Source organism: Pyrgilauda ruficollis, unplaced genomic scaffold (genome assembly GCF_017590135.1).
Source record: "Pyrgilauda ruficollis isolate IOZ18807 unplaced genomic scaffold, ASM1759013v1 scaffold24, whole genome shotgun sequence".
Classification (NCBI taxonomy): Eukaryota; Metazoa; Chordata; class Aves; order Passeriformes; family Passeridae; genus Pyrgilauda; species Pyrgilauda ruficollis.
In genome coordinates this window covers 6777827-6801705 of record NW_024523648.1, presented here as the reverse complement: position 1 = coordinate 6801705, position 23879 = coordinate 6777827, and the positions used below count along the sequence as shown (strand labels likewise).

Below are 23879 nucleotides of genomic sequence, written 5' to 3'. Positions count from 1 at the left end.
TAGTCTGTGCTTCCACTATTGTTTGTTTGATGTCTGAACTGGCAAAGCTTTTCACAAAATTATGTGCTGAAGCATCATGATAATAAGATCAATTCTCCTTCCACAACAAAAAGTTGTAATCTGTTTTCCATTTGTGTCAATATGTTTGTGTCAGAGACTGCACAGTGGTGAGGCCAGAGGACCTAGGGACTATAAAACATTTATCCAAAACTTTTATGGATGCCTTCTGTCAAGACAGTTGCTCAAAAATTTGTTATATCTAGGAGTACAAATTTTATTCATTATTTCAGAACACCTAGGTATCTGCTACTACCAATAATTTTCAGTCAGCTTCCAGAATAAAATGGAAAATGGAAAAATGTGGTAACAACTGTGAGTTTTGTAAAGTAACCCCAGAAGTGTTGCTATTGAAACACTGCAGCTGACATTGGTTTGCTGTTCTTTCCACCAATTTTACCAAAATGATGAGTAGTAAAGTTGTCAACAAGTCACTATAGCTAGAAACCTTTGGAGAAGGTTTCTATTCAGTACTATCCTATTTTTCAGGAAACATCTGAATATATCTGGCCTCCCATCTCTCTTCAGCCCAGCAGATGCTCTTGACCAATTGAACTGAAGTTTGCTGAAAGATGTACCAACACTGGCAAAGTCCTTTGGAGACCATAAACTGCTGTGAATAATGCTATGAATAAGCCTATTTAAATGGCTGAGGTCCAAGGAATTTGCGAATACCAGATACTTATGAGGTTGTCCTATCATCTCCATTTCACACGTTTCTTCTAGAATGAATCAATACAGAGAAAATTTGTGACCCCAAACAGGTGTATAAAAACAGACAGGGTCACAGCTTGCTCAAGGTTGCTGATAATCTGTTTTGCACAAAGTCTCTCTGCAGGAAGAGCATGGGAATGCTGGCTCTTTTTTTAAGCCAGGGAGAGCGCAGGAACATTTCGCAGACAGCTGAATTACACACTCTCAATATGCTATGACCTTAGCAGAAAGGAAACTCATTCATGGAAAATACTGTGTTTTAATCTTGGCTTCTTTGAAAATCCGGTCCTGGCTCCAGGGAGCTCATGGAATGTCTCCTGGCATTGTCTCTGTGGCCAAATCATTGCCTCTGTGGCCAACTCATTGCCTTGTTAAGCACGGGGTGGTAAAGTTGCAGAGATCCCAATCTGTCCATCTATCTCTGCCTGTTCTAACATTGAGAGCTGGAAAAGCCACACACACTGCACTGCAAACTCTTTGGACCACACTCCTGCCATCTCTGAAGGCTCTCTTCTGTAGGCAACAATAGGTATGGTCTGGTTTGCTGATAAATTATGCAGTTTGTCTGAGACATAAATTTGGCTTACAGTGGAAGGCTTTGCCTGGCCGAGAGGCATACTGTATCAACAAATGCACTTACTGGATTGCCTGCCATCACTGAAGTCATCGTCTTGCAGCTGAGGCCAAATGTTACGGTGCACGTCTTCCCTCATCTCAAACAAATCACAAGACTGCTTACACAACTCTGAGAAACTTTCACTGCAGACAGCATGCTGTGGAGCTGACACTTGGGTAATGTTACACACGTGTAATCTTAGTTTATTGGATGACCATCAGCTTTAGAGATAGCAATTCCAGGAGGTTTTCTCAAGTAACTCTCAGACACTTGCTGCCTCTCAATGGGTCAAGCAGCACAATCTTCTTTCCAAATGGTCTCCAAAACATTATTGCCACATTCTAGGGTGATGTCTGAGTAGTCCTAAAGGTGTACTGATCCTAAGACTAAATGGATTTTTACTCCCTTGCCATGATTTAACCCCAGCAAAGCCCCATGCAGCCACACACTCACTCCCCACCAGCTGGACTGGGGAGAGAATCAGAAGGGTTAAAGCTGGAGAACTCATGGGTTCAGATAAAGACTGGCTAATAGGATAAGCAAGAGCCATGCACACAAGCAAAGCAAAACAAGGCATTAATTCCCTGCTTCCCATGGGCAGGCAGGTGTTCAGCCATCTCCAGGAGAGCAGGGCCCCATCACCTGCAATGGTTACTCAGAAAGACAAACTCCATCACTCCAAATGTCCCTCCTTCCTCCTTGTTCTCCTAACATTATATACCGAGCATGATGTGATATGCTCTGGAATATCCCTGTGGTCAGTCAGGGTCACCTCTCCTGGCTGTGTCTACTCCCGATTTCACATTTATTCCCAGCCCCCTTGCCAGTGTGGCAGTAAAAAAGGAGCAAGAAAAGGTCTTGGCTCTGTGTGAGCCCTGCTCAGCAATAGCAAGACCATCTCTGTATTATCAACCCTGTGTTCAGCACAAATCCAAAACACAGCCCCATACCTGCCACTGAGAAAAAAAAAAATTACCTCAACCAAAACCAGCACATCTCTTGACCACTGAACTTGCTGAATGATTATGAAAAAGTTATTCTTTGGCATCCCTCAATCTCAGACTGCAAGGGCCATCATAAGACAGCTGAAAATATGTCTAAATACCTGGACTCAGTGTTCTGTGTTGACTGGAAGCAGCTAGCGCACTCATCAGTAGAATGAAATGTTAAACATTGGTTTTAAAAGAAAAACAATAATCCTGAAATAACGCAAATATTTGATTATAATTAAGATAATTTTTAATGCACAATAGTTACAAAGCCGACTACGAAGTGCATTAGGAACTATCCTGAAAATAAGTTCTAAAAATGCTGTATAAACAGAGATACTCCATCAGCAAATGTCAAGAAAGGGTGAAATATCTAAATGTTTATTTCATCTATCCCGGGCATCTTTGCTGAATGCACAGCTATGCACTAAGCAATATTCAAGGAAATTAATCTCATGAAACGTGGGAGTAGGAAGAAGGGACCAGAAAAAATGCACTGCCATTGCCAAGTACAAGTATCCTTTTCTGACATGCTGTTTGATATGAGTAGACAGGCTAGATCTCCTGGATGGTTGGTCTAATCAGATTTGATATGGACAATTTCAGGGGAGATAGGTTTATCTGAAGAAAAGATTGCAGGCAGGCAAGTGGAGAGTAACCTTTCCCAGAGCTACAGCTTTGGAACTCCTATTTGTTCTCCAAGCATCTGCTTACATCTGTAGAAAATAAGACAATTGTCTTTCCTTTGGTCAGCCTTATTGCACTCAAGAAGCCAAACATAAATGATGGTATGTGAGTTTTCCAAACCAGGCATTAGTGTTACATAGTATTAACCTGCTGTGAAAGGGGAAGTAGCAGATCAGCCAGCCATGGAATTGTGAGCTGGACCATGAGAAAAGCTCTGCATTGGGCAGTAATCTACATGCTGAAAACCGATGAGGAACTCTGGATTAAGTACAAAGGTGCAGAAACAGGAAAGAAACATATAAGCCAGGATTACATTAGAGAGTCTGCTGTGTTATCCAGTTCGATTTTCCCAACAAAGCAAATATCAACACATTTGTTTTGTATTTTATTGCTCTAATAAATCCAACACTGTGACAAGAGTTCTGGCTTCTTCTATTCATGATGTTATCCTGAAATCCACAATGATAAAAACTCTGAAAACACCAGCTCTCCGGATGACAGAACATCATGCAGACAGATTGTCAGTTTACTGCTGTGAGAGTCAAGAAAGATTTCCAGTTACAATGCTGGGAGTATAATGTGATGATTTATCATGACAATATTTTTCTTGTAATGCATCCCAATACTGAAATCCATGGTTACCAGAGATAAAGAGGTTCACCCTCTTTTAATTCAGAAATATGCCAAAACAATGTCATCCACTTCTTTATGCACCTCATCTTATTAAAACCATTTAAAAGGAACTGTTGTCCCAGAGCCCAGTGGCTGCTTTCTATAGCCAGATGTTTTGTTCTATGGTGTTATTGTATCACCACAGAGGTCACTGCTATTGCATCACTGCAGAGAGCACTACCACAGAGTCTTCATAGCAGAGACAAGATTCCTTTACTAATCCCAGTGGTCAGTTTGAATGCCGAGTGTCTGTAGATTTGCATACTTAAATGAAGGACCTGCTGGCTCTGATATCTACAGGTGCAAGAAGAGATATTTAAACTCACAGCTACCACTGGAATTACAGGGAAGATTGAAAATCAGTGAAGACAGCCAGCTGAAGAAAGTAAGGAACCACATGTTCTCCAGATTTTCTAGCATAACACCACACAGTAGAGTCTGATTGTTGTTCAACAGGGGTGGGGACACAAGAAAGCTACCAATTAGAGATTTATATGTTCTACCCTCCTCTATGAAAGTGGTCAAAATACTAGTCAGAAAATCAGTATCTCCTTCTGATCAAATGTAAGGAATGTTATTTCCTCTTGAAATCCAGAACCCTTTCATTATAGACTTACACCAGTTTCTGCACATGGAGCAGAATGGAAAATTTCAGCAAGGATTAATGAAGTCTCATGGGGCCCTGGCCAGAGAATAATAGATACAGGATTTATCAAGAGGTAAGGGAAAAGAATCGAGATTAATTTCAGGTGTATGATTCATATCCTGCCATGATGTGTCAACAAAAATCACTTAGTGCCTCAGTTACCTGTGTGTTAGAACAAAGTAACAGCATCTTTCCGCTCAACAGGGAAGATGTAAACTGTGCCTGCCTCCCCCAAAGCTCTCACCTAGGCTTGCTCAGTGGTAGAACATTGCAGCTCTTGGTGGGGTGTAGTGGGACAAGTAGCATGAATGGGATTTACCTAAGAAGCAGAAGTGGGATGCAACAGCAGTACCCACCTGCCACTGGGTTTCCTTTGCTCCATCCTCACTGCCACAAGCCCAGGGAATGACTCTTTCCCTACATGTGCCCCACTGCAGCAGTTGCCAGCAGCCAAGGGGGAGGCCGTGCAATATGTGATTTATGGTGAATTTGCACTTACTATTGCATGGCACTGAAGCACACAGACTCCACAGAGTTTTGTGAGGAGATTGCTGGGTGATGAATAGGCTGAGAAAGGCCAGGCAAACAGTATTATTGTAACACTACATAAATATGGGTTTTTTCCTTTAACACTAAAACACCTGATTTCCTTTAGCATTGTAAACACGTCACTTTATTAGGTCTGGGAGAGCTGATGAATTTAAAGTAATTTTCAGCAAACAAGTGGCAGCCTCTCTGCTTTTTTGATGGAGGTGAAGGAAAGAAATGTTTATCATGAAAACATTATGAAGCAACAAAAAGGACAGGAGAAAGCTGTTGTCTGCACTGAAGTTTCTTATAGACAAGAGCCACCCAGGTGGTATTAGTGGAAAACTGCTAGAAAACAGGAGAAAGACAGGACATAATCTCCTCTAAACAGTTGGCACAGTCTCAGTGTTTTGTAGATAATTAATTTAGCTTTCAGGAGGAAGTTCACATATGCTGCATTTACTAGTTTTTAAGAATGAAAATGAATGTATTAATTATGTGCAATGTTACCGTCTGCTAAAAGAGACAATTTTGGCCAGGGCTTGGCAATTTCTTTGCAGACACAAAGTTTAACCCAAGGCTTTTCAACCATAAAATTACTGCCCTGTAAAAGGACAGATAAATGTCTAAGCAAGTGCCTCATTACTGTCAGAGCAATGATTTATTGTTTCATTTTACTGTTGTGTTTTCCTGGTTATTAGAGTGAAGGTTGAGTCAGCCTTTCAATTATAAGTAAACTTCCTTTGAGGAACTGCAGTTTAACCAGAGAAGAAAACTCACTTGTAAGCATTTAGGTAAAGAGGAAAAATAAAAACACTGGCAAGTGCTTGGATACCTTTTGGGGTGAGCAGTTCTTGACCTCTTGAGGCCCCAGATTAGCTGTTTCTTTTCCCCTGTGAATAGATGCCTCCTAGCTAGGATACCTGCTCCACCAAGAACCAACTTTGTTTGGTTGGGAGGATATAGAAGCAACTCAGAATCAGCAAAGCACTGCGAGCTGCACGCCTTGCTCCCTGGGGGCTACACCCAGACGTGATGCTGCCTGGGTCATTGACTCTCCCCAGTGGAATGGTGGCAGGCAAGGTTGTGGTGGGCAAGGTGAGGGGCCAGGTGAATGAAGTGACTGCTTCCCTTGAGAAGGGACGTGTGCAGAACTGGCTGTTTCTCCTTTCAACTGGTTATGGGGGTCAGGTGGCTACACTGCATCTGTTTTGGCCACCAGGCAGTTCCATGTTGAATATTACTATGTTCCTCACCAAGTCACCAAGACTATTCAGAGCTTGCAATAAATTCATTTTAGCTCCCAGTGAGTAACTGGAGAGGCTGGGCTTTGCCAATTACCCTACCTCCATCAGCTGCCATGAGTCAGTGGTCTGTGGTGATTATTGAGAATCGGACTGCATTTCATAAATCAGTGTGTACATGCCATTTGACTGGAACAGCCCTCCACACTTGGCTCCATTTTTCACCCTCTCTGATTTTTTTTCCTCCCTGTTTTTTTTTGCTTTTAAACATGAGTGATCATGAGGCACAGCTCTCATTAAGGGTTTCTGGTTTGCATGAGCTGCAGAGGTATAACACATGCTCCAGTCATGGAGCCAAAAACCAATTCAAAATAAAAGCTTTCCATGGGAGAAAGATAGCATTTGAGGCTAATGCATCCTTACAAATGTAACACTATAGGCTGCTCATGGGGTATGCTGGTGAGGCAGAGGCTTCTCCTGACACCAGACATCTCCAGCACAGAGCACTTCCTGAGAGAGCTGCTGGGGGAGTCTGTCTGCCAGCCAAGGCTACCCCAACACCACCCAAAAAAAATCCTGCAAAGTCCTACTGCTAAGTGCCAGGAGTTTGCCCCACTATCCAGGAGGCTTACAATAGTACACATGATCTCCTTATGCTTATACTTTTTTTTCTTTTCTTCACTTATCTTTCCTCTTCCCCCCCACCCCAATTTTAGAAACATTACTCTTCACAATTGGACCAAATTAGAACTGTTTTGAGTCAGAAAGCTGAAAACCAAGACCCCAATCCAGACAAGCTGAAAGCACAGAACAGGGGCTTGATATGTCAGCTGAGACCCACAGTCACCAGACTCCTGAAGTGGCTTAGACTGGTTTTCTGGCTGATGTGGTGGGCCCTTGATTCACTCTTTCTCTAAATAGGACTAGAAATGTTTCATTCATTGACATTGGTGTGTGCACTCCCAAAACACATTTTGGTTTCAATGAGTCAACAATTTCTAATATTTTCCAAATAGCTGCAGGTTTTTTTTTGTTTTGTTTTGTTTTTGTTTTTTTGTTTTTTTTTTTGTTTGTTTGGTTTTTTTTTTTTGTTTTTTGTTTTTTATTTTTTTAATGTGGAAGAACAGTGTGCTTCCTGGTGAAGGGCACAGCAGATTGTATAGTAGTGTAGGAAACATGAATCACTTTCCATTTGCCTCTCTGCTGCTCTCCATTCTCCCAGACACTATGAGCAAGGCAGAAAAATGGAATCTAAAAAAGCTCCATTCTAGCCTGACTCCTTCATATAATTCCTATAAATCCTGTCCTTCGTACTTCTCTGCTCTCTTGCTTCATGTTCACTGAAGTATGTGAATTTCTAATATCCTGATTTCTAATAATGTTTAGATGGATGTCTGATCCCTAAATTATCCACAAAATTTGAGAAACCTTTTCTTGTGTACCAAAGGAGCTTCTTTGTTTGTCCACTTAAAAAAATCGATTTCTGAAACTTTCTGGTGTTTTCTTCTTTCCTATCTTTACTTCCCAACCAGAAAAACAAATTCTTCATTTTTTAATAAATTCTTCATTTATGAGTTATTTCAAGTTAGATACTCAGTCCTTTGAAAATTAGACCTCGAAATTTGTAGAGAAACTAACATGGAAAAACAACCTCGTGATGTTTTGACGTTCTTAGAATTCTTTCTACTGCCTGGGCTTTTGGAAAATCAAAAAAGTTTTCCCAAACTTATAAACATTTCCAAAATGTTTCAGAATCCATTATTTGTTTGAAAAAAAAAAGAAAATTAATCAAACAAGTAAACCCTAAAGTGCATTTTTCTGGAGGAGTTTTATAGGTAATGAATAATGACGAAGAAGCATTTTTGCACCCAAATGAGGAAGAGTCCACCAGTAAATGTTCTCAGTATGATATTTTTGCTTTAGTTCATCACTGTGAACATCACGTGCAAGGCACAATGATAGCCATTTAGAGCACTGACTTTCTCAGCAATGAGAAATGAAGGTAACGTTGTGCTATCACCCAGTTTCTGACTACCTTTTATCTCACTCTTCTGAAATGTTACTGAATGGTTCTTCTCTGGAGTCACATGCAAACCCATTTGGAGGACACTGTAAAACTGTTTACTATGGGTTTGTCTTTTCAGTAGATGAGATTTCTTTGCATTTCATCCACTTGATTTTTGACAGATCTTCCTTTTTGTTCCTAAAACTGAGAAGGCAGCAGATGTACAGACAGAACAGCTGTGTTTGTAAGACATGCTTTAATCTAACTCCTTGCAAAGAAGTCCACTACTTACAAGCTGCTTCTTGTGGCTGAATCACTGTGGCTACCAAGGTTCTGCCACTTGCCACATAGTTCCCAAGATTGTAATGTCACATCTAAGTGTGCTGACAATTCTGTGATCACACTTTGGCCACAGTCTGCAGACTGTGGAGGGACTGCCTTGAAACAAAATTCAGCACCTCACTAAAATAATGAAGTATTGCTCTCAAAAACATTTAGAGTTTAATGAGGGTGATCTTCAACTGGACAGGCTACTTGCTCCTCAGCAGCCCAGTTTGTCTCCTGAACAACCTATGACCATAAAGGTGTTAGCATAATACTAGTGAGTGAACTGGCACGGGGACTTACATGCATACACTGTGTGTCTACATCATCAAATTGTTTTTTTTTTTTCTGTATGTTGTCTCAAGGACACTGCAAGAGCTGCTAATTGTCTCTCAGGCTGCATCTGGAGCAAGGCACAACCCACAGATGCACCAGTGTCTACCAGACCCATATACAGGCTCAGGGCTTCTCCAGGCATGAGCGGCAAGGGCAGTGTGGACATCAGAGTCCCAGCTCACACTCGGCTCCTGTAAGAGACCCTGCGTCTTTCAACCACAAACCAAACAAATTACAACATTGTATAGTGCAGAAAATGACACTTCCAAGTGTATTTATTGAGAAATAGCAAAGATGTACACAATTTTACAAGCTTTTAATTTTAATTTACATTTTTCTTAAATTAGGTAGGCCCTAATAAACTATAATCTGCTAATACATGACAGAGACCCTTGGCTTCAAATCTCCAAAATGCTGCTATTGCTGGGATTTTGGCTAATGTCACTTCAGCTCCTCTTCAGAGATACTAAATACCATATTCATTTACAGCACATGCCAGGTGTCAATCCTATAAAGCAGAGATGACTTTTGAACTGAAACCCTGGATCTGGATACAAACTTCACTGCTAAAACCTAGTCTTTCCTGTCGTGGGTCAAGCCTATATTCTCCATAAACTCTGCAGTTCTGATAGGATGCAAGATTTCATCTGCCTCAAGATGAAGAGTGCTTGTATAGAGGACTTTACTTGGCCTCATCTCCCTTGTCAATGCTTACACTGGAACACACTCTGCATCTGCTTCAGATGCAAACACTGCTGCTCACACTGGATTCGGATGGGAACAGATCTGGCAGCTAGCTGCTACCTATATCTTTGTGCACAATCTCCACAGGCATCTAAAAATAAGTGAAAATTTTAGGTTTTTCTGCCCTATTTTACTGAACTGCACAGAGTTATGTCTAAGCTACTATCCTGTGACTGTAATCACACAATATTTTGCAAGCTGACCACTCAAATGCCTAACGAACATTCAGGTTCTGTACTGAGAACTGCTAGAGTATCAGCAAAAGGCATTTTATTCTATATTTCATTTGCCTAAAACACTTGCAAATGGGGCCTTGTGCTCAATTTTGTTGTTAAGGAGAGGCTGAAGGGAAGGTAGTTTCTGATTAATATGCTTCTGAATTAAAATGCACTCAATGTCAAAGTGACCAACCTTCAGTTTAATCTTCTTAGGCCCATCTGGAACAGTCTGGCGTGACTGTCTCTGCCTTGGTTATTTTCTCCTCTGTTTTGTTCATGCAGGAAAATATATCAGACTAATTTCTCTTTACAAGGCAAGCATGTACTACACAATTTTATTTAAAGATATATATCAATTTTTGCTTAGCAAGAGAGTATTCATTCTCTGAAATTTTGTTTTAGAGTTTTAGTACTGCAAAGCCTTTTGAGCTACGGCCTTGAATTTTCTTTGGATACATGTTTGTGTGGATAACTTGTTTTAACAATTAACTTCCACTATGGTGGCACACAGAACCTTGTCATGCTTTGTAAAACTTCCCTCCTTTGCCTCCATCTCCTCTCTAGAAGTCCATATATTAGTTGAGCCATATCTGCCACAGAAAGCTAAGCACAACGCCAATGAAGGCACTGCAAACCTTTAATAAGAACCAACGTCTGTTGCTGGGCTACTTTGTGCTCTTTCATTTGATTAGGAAAAGAACATTGAAAAGCTGAACAAATAACTTGAGAAATAATATTACTTCATGCATTTAAATAACAATATGACATGTCAAAAAAAAAAAAAAAAAGAAGAGAAAAAAGCTAGTTAACCAAACAAATTTTTTGTTTCATCACATCTTATACATTGAGATTTTTATGTAATGCTGGAACTTGAGAAGGGGTTCAAAGTTCTTTCCCATTCCAGTAGAAACACTTTTTTTTTCCCACCTGAAAAACTAAAAAATCTGTACTACAGATTTTTATGACATGTATTTTCAGGTAGTGAAAATATAAAGAAGGTATGCGTAATTATTTTTGTTTTGGACACACAAATCTATCATGCAAATATCTACCTAGTCTACAGTGATTTCATATGTGGCGAGTCTCATGTGATGGCTTTAAACTGCCCAGTGATAACAAATTATTGTTAGTTTGTTGTGTGGTGACTGGTATATCCAATTCCAACACAGCAATGAAATCCATTTTTATGAATTTATAGAGCAGTTTCACCTTGGACTTATAGCCGCTTCGTGCTTTCACCTACCAAGTAACTTTGTTAAAACCTCAACAAAGTTTAAATGAACTAAGTTACTACCTGGTAACTCTGGCATACGATGGCTTCAGAGCACAGAGAGAAGATTTTCACCTCAGTGCTGACTACTGTGCTCGTGCAGACATCCTGGAGTTTGCCTTTAACATCTTCTCTTGCAAATACCTCTTCACACAGTCAGTGCACATTCAGCCTCAGGTGTCTCCACACACAGTGTTAAAAATCGAAAAAGTAGTTTCCACCTTCTGCCACGAGAGATGAGCCACTTGCTGTTATTACAGAGTGCTCAAGCTGCACATGGAACATTAAGGGCCCTGTGTGCAATATGGATTTTGCTCATTTTCCATAGCTGAAAGGTAGAATGTTCAAAACTTACAAGGTAGTTGTTGCTGTATGGACCGCAACTTTTAATAGACATTATGGAAGCTAAGGTGATCTACTTCTCAATGTTTCTTCATGAAAATCACCTCTTATCCTCTCCTCAGATGCCTGGCATGCTATTGAAATTTCTTTTTCAAAAACATTTAGGGTTGTCCCTGTGCAATTTTGTTGAGCAATCAAAAATGGATGAGAAAAATCATGTTGACACAAAACAAAATACACAAAAATGTGGAACAGAATGGAAAACCTATCACAATGCTGTTTTCTTTACCAAAGCGGACTATTCTCCTGAAATGGCCAATGTCACCAAGCCAGCAATTTCAGCAGCTTGTGTTGATCCTGAATATGCTAAATGTAGCATAATTTCCACATCTGACAGATGAGAACTTCTTCTTTAGTAATTTTTCATCCCTAATGAACTTGTGTTTTATTCCCCATCTGGGATTAACTCCACATTTTCACCTTCCAGTAATGCCACCTGAACACTTTGTCTGCTGGGTGGAACTTTGCTCTGTTATGGGCAGCAGATGCACTCATTGTATGGCTCTCAGTGGACTCAGTAATTAATGAATGTGGCTCTTAGTTCTCTTGCTGGAGAATCAAGAAATGATGCTGAAGGTGTTAAACACTATTTCTTCTTTTACCTCTCCAGGTAGCGGTCCCCAGTATCAACCTCCCAATATTTTCTTAACTTTTCTCAGAAAATCAGTGGAATTATTCAGAATCCAAATAAAAACACAAACTTTCCTTTATTTATTTTTCTTACTGCAACAAATACTTAAATTCTTTGGTGCAGCCCTGCTCTTTGATTTCTTTGAATTTCAAATTTGGTCATGTCAGAAATTATCACAAAGGTTTTTTTGTTTATCTACAGAGTTTTTAACCAAAATTACATTATAACACACAAACACAGTCTTCTCTTTAAGGCACAACACATCATATGCACATTCTCTTTGCCAAACTTATAAAAGAGACAATATTATATAACCCTTTCCCTCCCCTGCCCCCACCCCCCAAAAAAAAGAAAGAAAAATTGCATCCACTTCCAAAATCAGCTGCTAATAAAGTCACAGTAAATTATTTTCATCAATAATTTACACAAATTACACGTCTAGACAGGATTGTCATTATACAGTCTGAGTGCATTCCAATTCAGATTTTTTGGGTTAGGTAGGCTAAAGTCTGGTTCAAACCTCAGTGCTGAGAATATATCCCATTTTGAGGAATGTTGTTGAACACCACCTTGTTGGCTGGAAAATGCGTTTTGGTGCTTTGCCAGTTTGAGTCCTTTGTTCACTCCTGTCAGGGCTCACTTGGCGTGTACCAGCAACCTCCACAGTTTTAATTCACTTAAAAACGTTGCATATATAAGACCATAGAGCTTTCTTACGTAGCACTAATGTTTTAACTCCATTCAGCAATCTGAATTCTTCAGTTTGGAATTTTAAATTCCAAATATTTCTTCCCTTCTTAAGACAATTCATATGTGTAAAGCCAGAGGCATTGAATCACACATAAAAATTCAGTGTACTTGAAATACGTATACATATATATATAAAAGGATCACCAGCTTTAGGACACAGTTACAAATACTCTAGTTCCAGTGCTTGATGGAGAGCCAAGAGGTCCGAATGACTGGATATCCTCCAGAAAGGCATGTTGTGCTGTGTTTGTTAGAGGAGGGAAAAGGTCAGGAAAGATGAACACTGTGACACAGGGCAGCATACCACACACAAGGATAGTTAGAGGTTACCAGCACCTATCCTACACCACTGTGGTTCTGAATTGATTTTTGCTATTCAAGTACCGACAAAATAGATCTGAGCTTAGTAGCTCAGCTGAAGTTAAAGTAATTAGATGATAGCCTTTATTAATAGTTTCTTTGAAAAATACCTGTTACTTAGTAAAAGCCACTTGCTTATTGTTAGCATGCAAGCCCGTACAAAGGAGCATTAATAGTAAATAATTTGATGCTCCACTTATTTGACTGCAAAATACTGAATCATCATTTAAAGGACTACACGACTTCCATGAAAAGATGCTTCTCACTCAACACTTAAAAACAGAGCTGAATTACATTTTTTCTCCATTCAGGCAGAAAAAGAAATGTCTTTGGATAAGAAAATAACACATTTTTAGTTTAAGAAAAGATAATTTGTGTTGCAGAAAGCATCAGTGTCTGTGAGAGATGCAGGTATACACATTATTCTCCTTCAATAATTCATCAGAACAGAAAAAACACACACTTCCATGTTGTGTTTGGAACTATTTGAAATGTGCTATATTCATCCATCTCTCTGAATTCTACATCTATCCATGCAATATAGCCAATGTTAAGGAAAAAGCATGCCCAACCAGAAAGCCCACAATCCAACCACCACTGTTTAGCAAAAATTATAAAGGACCCATCACCAGTACTGTACCTATATTAAGGAACCATTTGGAATGAGCATTTCGGTAATTTCCATTTTGTTTCCACTTCAACTACAATGCTAAGAGAGTGCTTAATTTTGCTACATCTAGCACAACAAGATTTACATAATTGGCCCTGTACAGACATTGTGAGGAAAAAAATCAATCTCTGCACACTTCCATGGGTTATACTGGGAAGCACGGCACAAATTACTATTTTGATGTTTCTGAACATTAAAAACTTTCCTGCTGAAATTAGACTTGAATTATCATGAGGAAACTAGGAAACAGTTCTTTTTTGGAAACACAGATTTGGTGCACGATCTCTACATTGTGTTCTTTTTCCTTTAGCAGATATGTCTTTCTTGAAGCAAATTATATTTTTATCATATTTGCCCCAGTAAACTATGGATCTTCATCTATCTTAGCAAAAAAATTTGCACAGTCCTTTAGATGTTTTCCACATTCTCTGTAACACTTCTCTTGAAGCATTCCCAATTTCAGCATTTTAAGAAAAACACCACTCAACCATCATATCATAACCCTTTCTATCTCTTCTGTTTGTCTTTTAATTTGCTTGAAGTTTGTCAGACATTTTTTCTGCATTATTTTTCCATCTGTTTTAAAAATCTTTTTTTTTCCCCTTTCCAAAGTGAAGCAAAGCAAATGCTCGAATCCAAATGGCTCATTTTACTCTAAGTGTTGATCTCATCATGCTCTTGTTGGCTTGCATCTGTGGACTGAAGTTATTTGTCATTTTGTGCAACACTGACAGAAATGCAAACAGAAAGGCTTGCATTAGTAGCTATGTATCACACCAACATTTCAGAAGACAGGTTACCTTTTTTGCTGCCTGTTCTTCTTCTACACCATCCCCAATTACAACATATACTACTTTTCTGCCAAACCTTTGCATTATTCGTTCAAAGCAACTTTCTTTTCCTGGAAGATAAATGAGATAAGAGTTCAGAGTGAAGTTACCTGATTAGCTGCATGTTCCTCATCTCGGCCATCTCCAATCACAACATAAGTTATGTTAGTGCCAAATCTGGACACTATACGCTCAAAACAGCTCTCTTTGCCTGAAAAACAATGCACTATTTATTCAAGCTATCAAGTGAGTTATGGTGAAGCCTTACAGAGGATTTTTGCAGTGGTAAGACAATGCTACTACTACTTTTAAAAAGTTCCCAACCTTGGGATTTGGAGCCAAATCTGGTAAGAAGCAATGGATTCCCTTAATAACACTAAGATGTTTCAGCTAAAACTAGATCTCTTAATCATGACAGGAAAGCCACTAAGACAAAGGAATTATCAGCACTGCAAAAATGAATAGGTTAACAAATGAATAATTGAATTTAAATATTTATTTATGATCGTAATAATATTCTTACAAGGAAAATAGAAATTTTAAATCTAATGTATCTGCAACAATGAGTGATGCAGTAATTAAAAACTTAATTAAATGATGACTGAGGTAATAGTTGCGCCTGATACTGCTGGAATATGCACTGCTTTTTCCCTTGTGAAAATAATTTATGAAACATATTGCAATGCTTTTGTCAATGAAGTGACTCATTCCATGCTACAAAGGTTGTCATAGGTATAGAAATGAAGCATTCCTGAATTGCTGATTGGTAAAATCTGCAAAACTATCAGTCATTGTATGCTGCATCACATTTCACAGGAATGACTGCTTCTCTTGGTTTACAGTTTTGGATCCAATTTCCAGAAACCATACACTTCCAAACCATAATGCACAAAAGGCACACAGTTGTGAACAGAATGGGGAAGTGCCCTTTTGTTATCCAGCAACACGGGTTCTGTTAATAACAGCTGTCATTCCCATCACTGACATACTATGCCTCAGGAAAATGTTTGTGAAGCTGTGGCCTGGCTTGCATAGAGCTGAAGGTCAGAGCAGAGGCTAATTTAACAGAATTTCTGCTCAGATTTGAAGTCACAAAAAAACTTTTCTTCATTCTCTTTTGCAAGATTTTTGTTTTCTGCACCATACTGAGGAGTTTCTGAGGCTTTTAATTGGCACTTCTATTCCTTTTGGCATCATTGAAAATAAGGTGAATTTCGAATTCTTTGACATAAACACATCTGAACAAATGCAATGCCTAAATCTTATAACTAAAACTGCTAAGTGTCAGGGGAGTGTTTTGGACTACATCCATTACTGGAAAAAAAAAAAAAAAAGGTAATGCGGTGTAGTCAGAATAGATGAAAGAATGATTTTCTTACCTATTTTGGTTGCACTGTATATATTTTCAATAGGAAAAGCTCCTCCTAAGCTGTATAGTAGAACTTTTGCAAGTGCTGGGATAAGCTGGGTTGTTGTCACCAACACGTTTACACAATTACTCCTAAAAGGAGAGAAATAGTTTAAGTTCAAATAGTTTTAAAACAATACCCAAATGTTGATGAGGTGAACCAGCTGTGGAGAGCATATTAAGAATCCCTCAACATTTACTTCCATTCACACAGTACAGCTGCTCAGCACCATCACTTACAGAAAATGTACATAAGACCCCTGGTGAAAGCCTTTAAAAAGATGTAGGCCTGATTTGTAGGAAATATTCCACATGGGTTTATAAAGAAACAGGTCTTTGAAGGTGGGTGTAGTAAAATACAGATATTTAAGACCATCAACAACCTCCAAAACAAGGTATTTGAATGCTTTGAAAGCATAATTTTAATGCTGGCAATTAATTGTCAGTAGTTACCAGCAAAATAAAAGAGTTAAGAGAATGCAAACCCATGATTTGTTACTCTTTTATCTTTTTATCTACACTTTTCTCCACAATGGCATTTCTTTCTTCAAGTTTCAAGAGTAAGAAGATCTCTGAAGAGAGGGAGAGGTAAGAATGATCATGTTAATAAGGTAGCATTGAATGGTGAGGATGACAACTTGAATGGAGAAGTTGTGCAGGCCAGAGAACTCAGAGCTGAGCTACTTTTGGCACTCACAGGCTGGAACATGATCATGGCCATGATGTGGACATGGAGCTGGAAGTAAATACTTGTGAGTTTTCCTTCTGGCATTTCCACAAATTCCAAGCAAGACCCTAGGCTGCTATTTTCACCTTTATTTATCTCAATTTCCCATTGTAACATATCAGTAATGTTTAACTGAGTCACAGGTAGCTTCTGAAGGTTTACAGTTGTACAGTTCTTTGAAGACATGACAAAAGGCTATTATTGATCAACCCTGAGTGAAGGATAACAGTTTTCCAGACTCATCCACCAGTGCTCAACTGGACTTCATTACCAAAAGTCTCTCTGAAGACTAACAATTCAGAAAGAAATGCAGAGCTAAATACAACAGTTCACACAAATTTGTTACTTTTTTTTCTCCTGAAATGCTTCACACATTGTTAAATATACAATTAAGATATAAGCATATTGCAGAAGTTGTTATGTTGAAATTAATGTTTTTGTGTCTTTCCAAGTTTGTTCTTTCCACTTGACACTGAGTCTTTTCCCAGACATGTTCAGATAGCAAGATGACTTAATGTTCTTTTTTGTGGTTTAAAACTAGGATTTTTTAGGATTTCTGGTAAGATACATATTGCATGGCTTACTAAGCAGCAGCAGGGTTCACAGTTTTATTGTTTCAGAGGAACAATAAGTTTTATGTCTCAATATTGGGAACACAGACTTTTAGTTAAAGGAGATTTGTGCTCTTGTGAGAACTTAAGATTTATTCTAAGACACACTGGTTTGCTTAGAAGGACAGAAGAAAAATGCCCTTATGTTCTGGTATCTGTACAGTATTTCGGTTGCACTGCGGCTAGGCACAAACAATGAAGGACAGAACAGAGAGCTGTGGAGTTCAGAGAATGCTGTCCACAAGGTAATAAATTAAAAGCTGTCTCAGAATTCTACAATACACTTTCAGTGTACACACATTTGAGAAGACATTTCATACTATCTTCAGTAAATGCTGGAATCAGGACAAATTAAACCACTTTTCACTTTTCCTGTGTCCTACTCAAAAGTCATAGTAGACCTGTTCTGTTCTTTAAAGGCACTAATTTATTGTAATCTAAAACGTAAAAAAAATATCCATTACATGTCTAGAAACTTATTTTACAGCCGACTCAGATACATACCTTGTGCTGATAATTGATAATGATTTAAGTGCATTTGTTAGCCAGGAGTCTGTCAGAGCTTCAATCTCTGCTCTTAATTGCAACCATGCATCTCTTTTAGCGGGACCCAGGAGTCCTTTAATGTAAGAAAAGTGAGAAAAATAGAATTAAATTCTGTATCAGATAGGGTTTATGGTCATTGTTTCTATTTTAAATTCAACTACAACCTGAAAAAAATTATCAAAGAGAAAATCTAATGTCTTCAATGATCAGGAAATAATAGATATTATTTGTACTTCACCATATCAAGGAATGTCAGATAGTATTTCAGATAATAATAATAATTAGTTGCATTTCTTTATGTATCAGGCTGCATTTCAAAGTATTCCTTTCAGAAACATATTTTTAAACCAGCTCCTCCCACATACATTATTCTCATTATCAGAGGCAGTGACAAGGAGATCCATGTCATTGGGATCATAGGTGAAGATGGTCACAAAAAAAGATACTTTAGAAAAAACTGTTTAAAACTGCCCTACTTATGACTCTGCAGATAGTACACATACAGAAATACATTTGTTTGCTGATGGCTTGCTCTTCATGTCCTGTTGTAGTTGGTTCCTTTTACAGCATTTACAGCCTGAAATGGCTGCACATCTTATGTTCTCATATCTCAGTTGGTCCTTAAAAGTTAGTCCTCAAAAATCTCTTTTTGGGTATAAATTAAAAATACCCATTTAAAAATACCCAGCCTATTGAATGCCGAGACATGCATTTGCTGGAACCAGCTATTTTAAATGTAGATTCAGAAGAGCAGAGAAATAGGCTTTTTGACCTTTAGTATCCCTCTTCTCTGTCACACCCTACGAGTGATCATGACTGTCTTCCCTACAAGTGATGATGATTGTCTTCAAAAATCAGAAGTGAAATAATCTAAAAATATATGGATTAATCTTGCCTTCTGATAATTTCTAGCAGCTCTTTTGAAATAAACAAATACAGATAAGTTAAGAAAATCATAAAAAAGGCTAAGATGTGGAAGACACATGAAGAAACCTGCCCATTAAGGATGGCTTATATTTCAGATGCAGGATACGTAGGAGACAATAAAAACCTTAATCCAGTGCACCACATATCTGCATTCTGTTTGCTATATTTTGTTCCTCTCAGTGCGTTTCCCTGTGCTGTGCTCTTGGACTTGTTCTCTTATCACTGTTAAAGGTTTTGTGAAATGCAGCAGCTTCAGAATCTTAGATGCATCAGGAGATACAAGAAAACCCAGTAAACTTTTGGTTAACACTGCTTAAAGAATTATTAATATATAACAACTCGATTCACAACATCAATGAAAGGCAAAGCAGTGTAAGTGAAAGTCAGCCCTCTACTACCACACTTTGGTCCTATTGCTTCACCCTGTGCTAAGGAAAGACTGAACTACTGAGAGTGAAAATACATGACTGTCGCAATTACTGAAGACTTCTAAGTATTCTCTGTTCTCACAGTCTATGGTTGAGGGGTCAGTTGACACATCTCCCTCTCCAGAAGAAGGCTGTCTGTCTGCAAGGCACACAGAACTCTCCAGAACAGATTCTTTTGGCTCTGCTGCCTGTTGCCTACAATCTGCTAGTGCTGACATAAGCGAGTCCATGAATTAAAGCAGTAACAGCAAAGTTCTTGTCCCGACTGAGATCTCTAGACATACTGGAGACAAAACTTGTGTAAGCTCCAGAGTCAACAAAAGGGGCTATTGGCATGGCAGTGATAGAGTTTTCTTGCGTCCACTGGTGAAAACAGACTACTAGGTACCCAGCAGAAAGTTTAGAAGTTTAGCGTTGTTACCGACCAGATAATGAAAACGTAGGATGGAAATGGCCATCCACAACCAATTTGTGCTGTGAAACTATACAATGTCTTTCCTAGAACAACAGCAAATCTGAGGTAGTCTAAGTGGTTCAACAAGCCAGTAAGGTTAAGACTAGCTGGCTCTGAGGGAGGAAAATGGGCTCTGTGGAAGCTAAATGGAAGCTTGCTTTGTTTGAGCAGCATGTGGCTTTGCCTTTACAGTCAGTAGCTTTCAACAGCCATTGGTTCAGTCAGATCACTCTCCATTCCCTCTGGGGCTTCCCAGGCTCCTTCCCTTCATGGCAGCTCATCACCATGCAGCTCAGACTGCCCAGCACTCAAGGTTGTTTTTGGTAATTGAACTCACCTCCTATGTTGTTCTTGTAAGTATTATACAACTCTTTTACTCTTCTGTAACGGAAAGCCAGCTTCCTCATCCAGTCAACCCCTCCTCTTACACCTGTTGGCAGACAAAGGTTTGCACTACTTGCAGCTGCATGGAAGCCATCAGTTGCAAAACTGTAGGTACTGCAAACACCCAAAATACAGTAAAAATAAATACAATGTATTCCTGTAAATGCTCAAATTATTTCATCTTAAAAAAATAAAAGAAAAAGAAAAGAAATTTCTGTATCTTACCTTAGGTCTTGTCCATTATCATCTGAAGAAACATCATCTATATGAACTTGATCGCATTCCTGTTAGAAAGAAAAGAAAGCAAACCTAAATGACAAATTTATCTTATGAGAGAGTGCATTCTTATGGAAGCGTCCAAAAGGTGCGTGGATGCGGCACTTGGGGACACGGTTTAGTGGCGAGCACGGTGGGCTGGGCTAATGGTTGGACTAGGGGATATCAGAGGTATTTTCCAAGCCGAATGACTCTGTGCTCACCACGGGCTCAGTGCGGATGAAGAAATGACGGGTGCAGGCCGAGGGCTGCACCAGAAGGTGGCAGCCTGTGCACACCCAGTTTCCTTCTGCCATCAACATCTTTAAAAGAGTAAACTTCAACTTCTACACAGTGTGAATCACTAGTTAAAACAGACCTTCAGAAAAGCAATATGCCATTTAGAGGTGATTTTTTAGGAGTAAATTTATCTTAATTGTAAAGCCACCAAAATGGCAAGTCTCATTTACAGCCTCCCTAGTATACCAATACTTGAAAATCACATAAACCTTCTTTTCCCACTCCCTAAAAGCAATTGATGGTGAACCTCAACAGTTGTAAAACTTATGTTAAGTAGTTTGGACACTTATCAGGTTTTTATTTTAATTTATGTGAGTGCCTTTGGCTGGAAAATCACATATAATCAGCAATCCTACAGAACTTGATTATTTCCTGGCTTTGGAAGGGATGGAAAGAACTTGAGGGAACTGAGGTGCATTGGAAATATGAATTCCCCTCCAAAATGGTTTTACAATTGGACAGCTATCAAATATCCTTATCTGCACAGTGGTTAGAGGACAAAGATAAGAAATTGTGGTGAAAACAAAAGTAAATATATAAGCCAAACCATCATGCATTATATAATTGTTTTCAATAGTTGCTGGAACTAACATCTCAACCCAAAGACACACCTGAAATTCAGTGTCCATTTATGTCAGCACTTAATTCAGGCTCTCTGACATGCAGGAGTATGTCCTTCTAGGTTTCCAGTCTTTGTCTCGTAACAGTGGTAAATTGTACAGATAAAGGACAAATCTGAATAGAGGAGTGATTTCCAAATGTGTAAGACACAAGTTCCTAGAGTGTGAATTTAGGGAATTATCATTTCATCTTTCTACTTTGTTTGCTTTGTAATGAACAAAAACTTAAGATACTTCTACTCGCATGAACTAAGCTGTTAAAAAAAGAGGCAATTATGTATAAAACAAATACATATAATTTAATTTTCAAATACATAATTTCATTTCATCATACAAGCAATCATAATTTAAAATATTGGGCCAAAGCTAAAAGAAGGAGTTACCAAGCTCTGCTTATGTGGCTTATTCCATTGAGATAGGATAATAGAGCTGTGTTCAAGGAACAGGAATGACGCATTCTTCCCCTCACTGAAGAAATAAAATTTTTTAGATCTGTCTGAGGAGATTATCTGTAGAATATTTTAAAGAAGCTATTTTTGCATGTAAATAGCAGATGAAGAGAGAAAGTAAAGGGAACGTGGCAGCTGAAATAAAATATCAATTTCTTTATATTTATTCATCATTTACACTCCAGAAAAAAATGCAACAATGCTTCACCCAGTGTAGGATAGGAGCTCAAAAATCAGACAAAAAGCCCTACTGGGAAAAATTTTAACTCTGTATTTTGCAACATCTGGGCAATATCAGGCTTCCTAATCACCTTCACAGATTTCCCTGGAACTTGTAAAAGTGTTAAGTTTAAAAGTTTAAAAATCCTGTGGATATGAAGGTATACTAATTAAATGGAAGGCACACAAAAGCCTTGATGGAAAAGGAGTGTCTGCTGCTGTTTGGGTTTTGTTAAGCTTTTCAGCTACATTGTTCCAGCCTTGAAAATTCTAGGTAACTGTTCTGCTGATAATGTCATTATTAAGTTAAATATGAGTGGGTGGCAAAGGCTCAGCTGTTTAATTTTTTTTTTGTCTCACAGTTGGTTCGTTGTGATTCTTTGATTAACTCCAGAAACAGGATGAGGGGACAATGCAGTTTTCTGATGACTCACCCCTTTGTCCCTGCAAGAAGGTTGTTGATATAGGAGTTAACATATATGTTATACTGGAGATCAAGCCCAACAGCACTCTCCAACTTCCTCTTTTCCCCCTTCCTCTTCTCCTCTGGATCTACGGCTCATCTCCTCTCTACATGCTGGCAGTACACATTTTCTGATCAGCAAACAAGCTCATGTGCCCATCGCTCATTTTTTTTTTTTAATTTTGTTTTCTTGTTTACTTATCTACTTCAACTAAAATGTTTACCTTTTACAAATTCACTTACATGGTGTGGAAAAATCTTGCCATAAAAAAAGAAAAAGCAGGTAGTTTGAGCAGATTTGAGATAGTTCTCTACTTTTCTCAAAAGAAATAGGAAACTGAGTTTGCTTTTAAATGACACCAAAGCATTATGGGAAAGAAGGCAAGCTCTCTGTCAATTTAAATATTAAGGTAAAATATTCTTCACATCAGCTACGATACTGGTTAAGCTCAAGTCACAGTGGCTGTCAGTGTAATGTCAAAACTAAGAAACATAAAAATACATTTCCTATTAAAGCAAATACAGGAAAGGAATCTAAGTATAATATCTAGCTTTTGTTTGAAGCAATACTAATTAAAATTATATCTGAATGCAGTCAATTCTTTGCAGCGATTTTTAGAGTCTGAAAATTTGAGAGTAAAGAATCAATACATCATCCATAAAACTTATCATCTTGGACCAGACAATAATTTTATTATCCAGTAAAAACACTGACTTACCAAAACTGAACACAAAACTGCACTATGCTGTCTTATGCTTTCTTCAGCTTACCAAGCCGAACACAAAATTGCACTATGCTTTCTTAAGCTATACCAAAAACCCCTTTTAACATCTGTGCTTCAGTTTCTGTTAAAACTAGTCTTACCTGGCTCCCAAATTCTGAGACTCATCTAAATCTTATTTTTAATTTCTCATTTATATTTCTAGTGAGAAACAAAGGATGAAGTCTCCTTTAAAATATGATAGGATAATGATAAAAATTGAAATATAATTCAGTTTGTTTGAAATTAATACTCTTTCTTTTCATTGACCTGAGAGTGGAGTGGAATAATGGAGTTGGAAAATTCATGTCTGAGTTACTACATGCAATTTGCAGAAATTGTTTTTTTGGTGTGTGTAATAGGCCTTACCAACATTTCTAAATGCTGTCTTAAAATTAATACTGAGATATGAAGAAAAACTCAATTTTATTCCTTACCTGGTTGAAAAAAGAATGCCTTAGTTTGGCCATTATTATAAATCTGAGTCCCATCCCTAAGCGTTGTTTAGGCACATGAACTTTCTGGAGCACCAGACTCCTATTTTCGTGGCAAAACACCAACAGCCCTTCCAAGTGATGCTTCTCAAGCTAACTAAAATTTATACCCTGAGAATGCAGTAGCTGGAGAACAGCCT

General features: G+C 38.4%; 1 protein-coding gene across 12 annotated transcripts in view; it reads right to left on the bottom strand.

Moving 5' to 3' along the window:
- Positions 1-12140: 12140 nt before the first annotated feature.
- EYA4 (EYA transcriptional coactivator and phosphatase 4) overlaps positions 12141-23879 on the bottom strand; it is a 141365-nt gene continuing 129626 nt past the window's right edge. For 9 of the 12 annotated variants that reach the window (XM_041470012.1, XM_041470009.1, XM_041470010.1 and 6 more), the window contains 6 exons: positions 20404-20462; positions 20132-20292; positions 17944-18058; positions 16073-16194; positions 14665-14764; positions 12141-13076 (listed from right to left, as the gene is read on the bottom strand). In XM_041470012.1, the coding sequence (XP_041325946.1) occupies positions 12983-13076; positions 14665-14764; positions 16073-16194; positions 17944-18058; positions 20132-20292; positions 20404-20462 (651 nt within the window). In that variant the 3' untranslated portion in view covers positions 12141-12982. Of the gene's footprint in view, positions 13077-14663; positions 14765-16072; positions 16195-17943; positions 18059-20131; positions 20293-20403; positions 20463-23879 lie in introns of all 12 variants that reach the window. The other 3 variants (XM_041470014.1, XM_041470020.1, XM_041470015.1) reach the window with 1 other exon arrangement.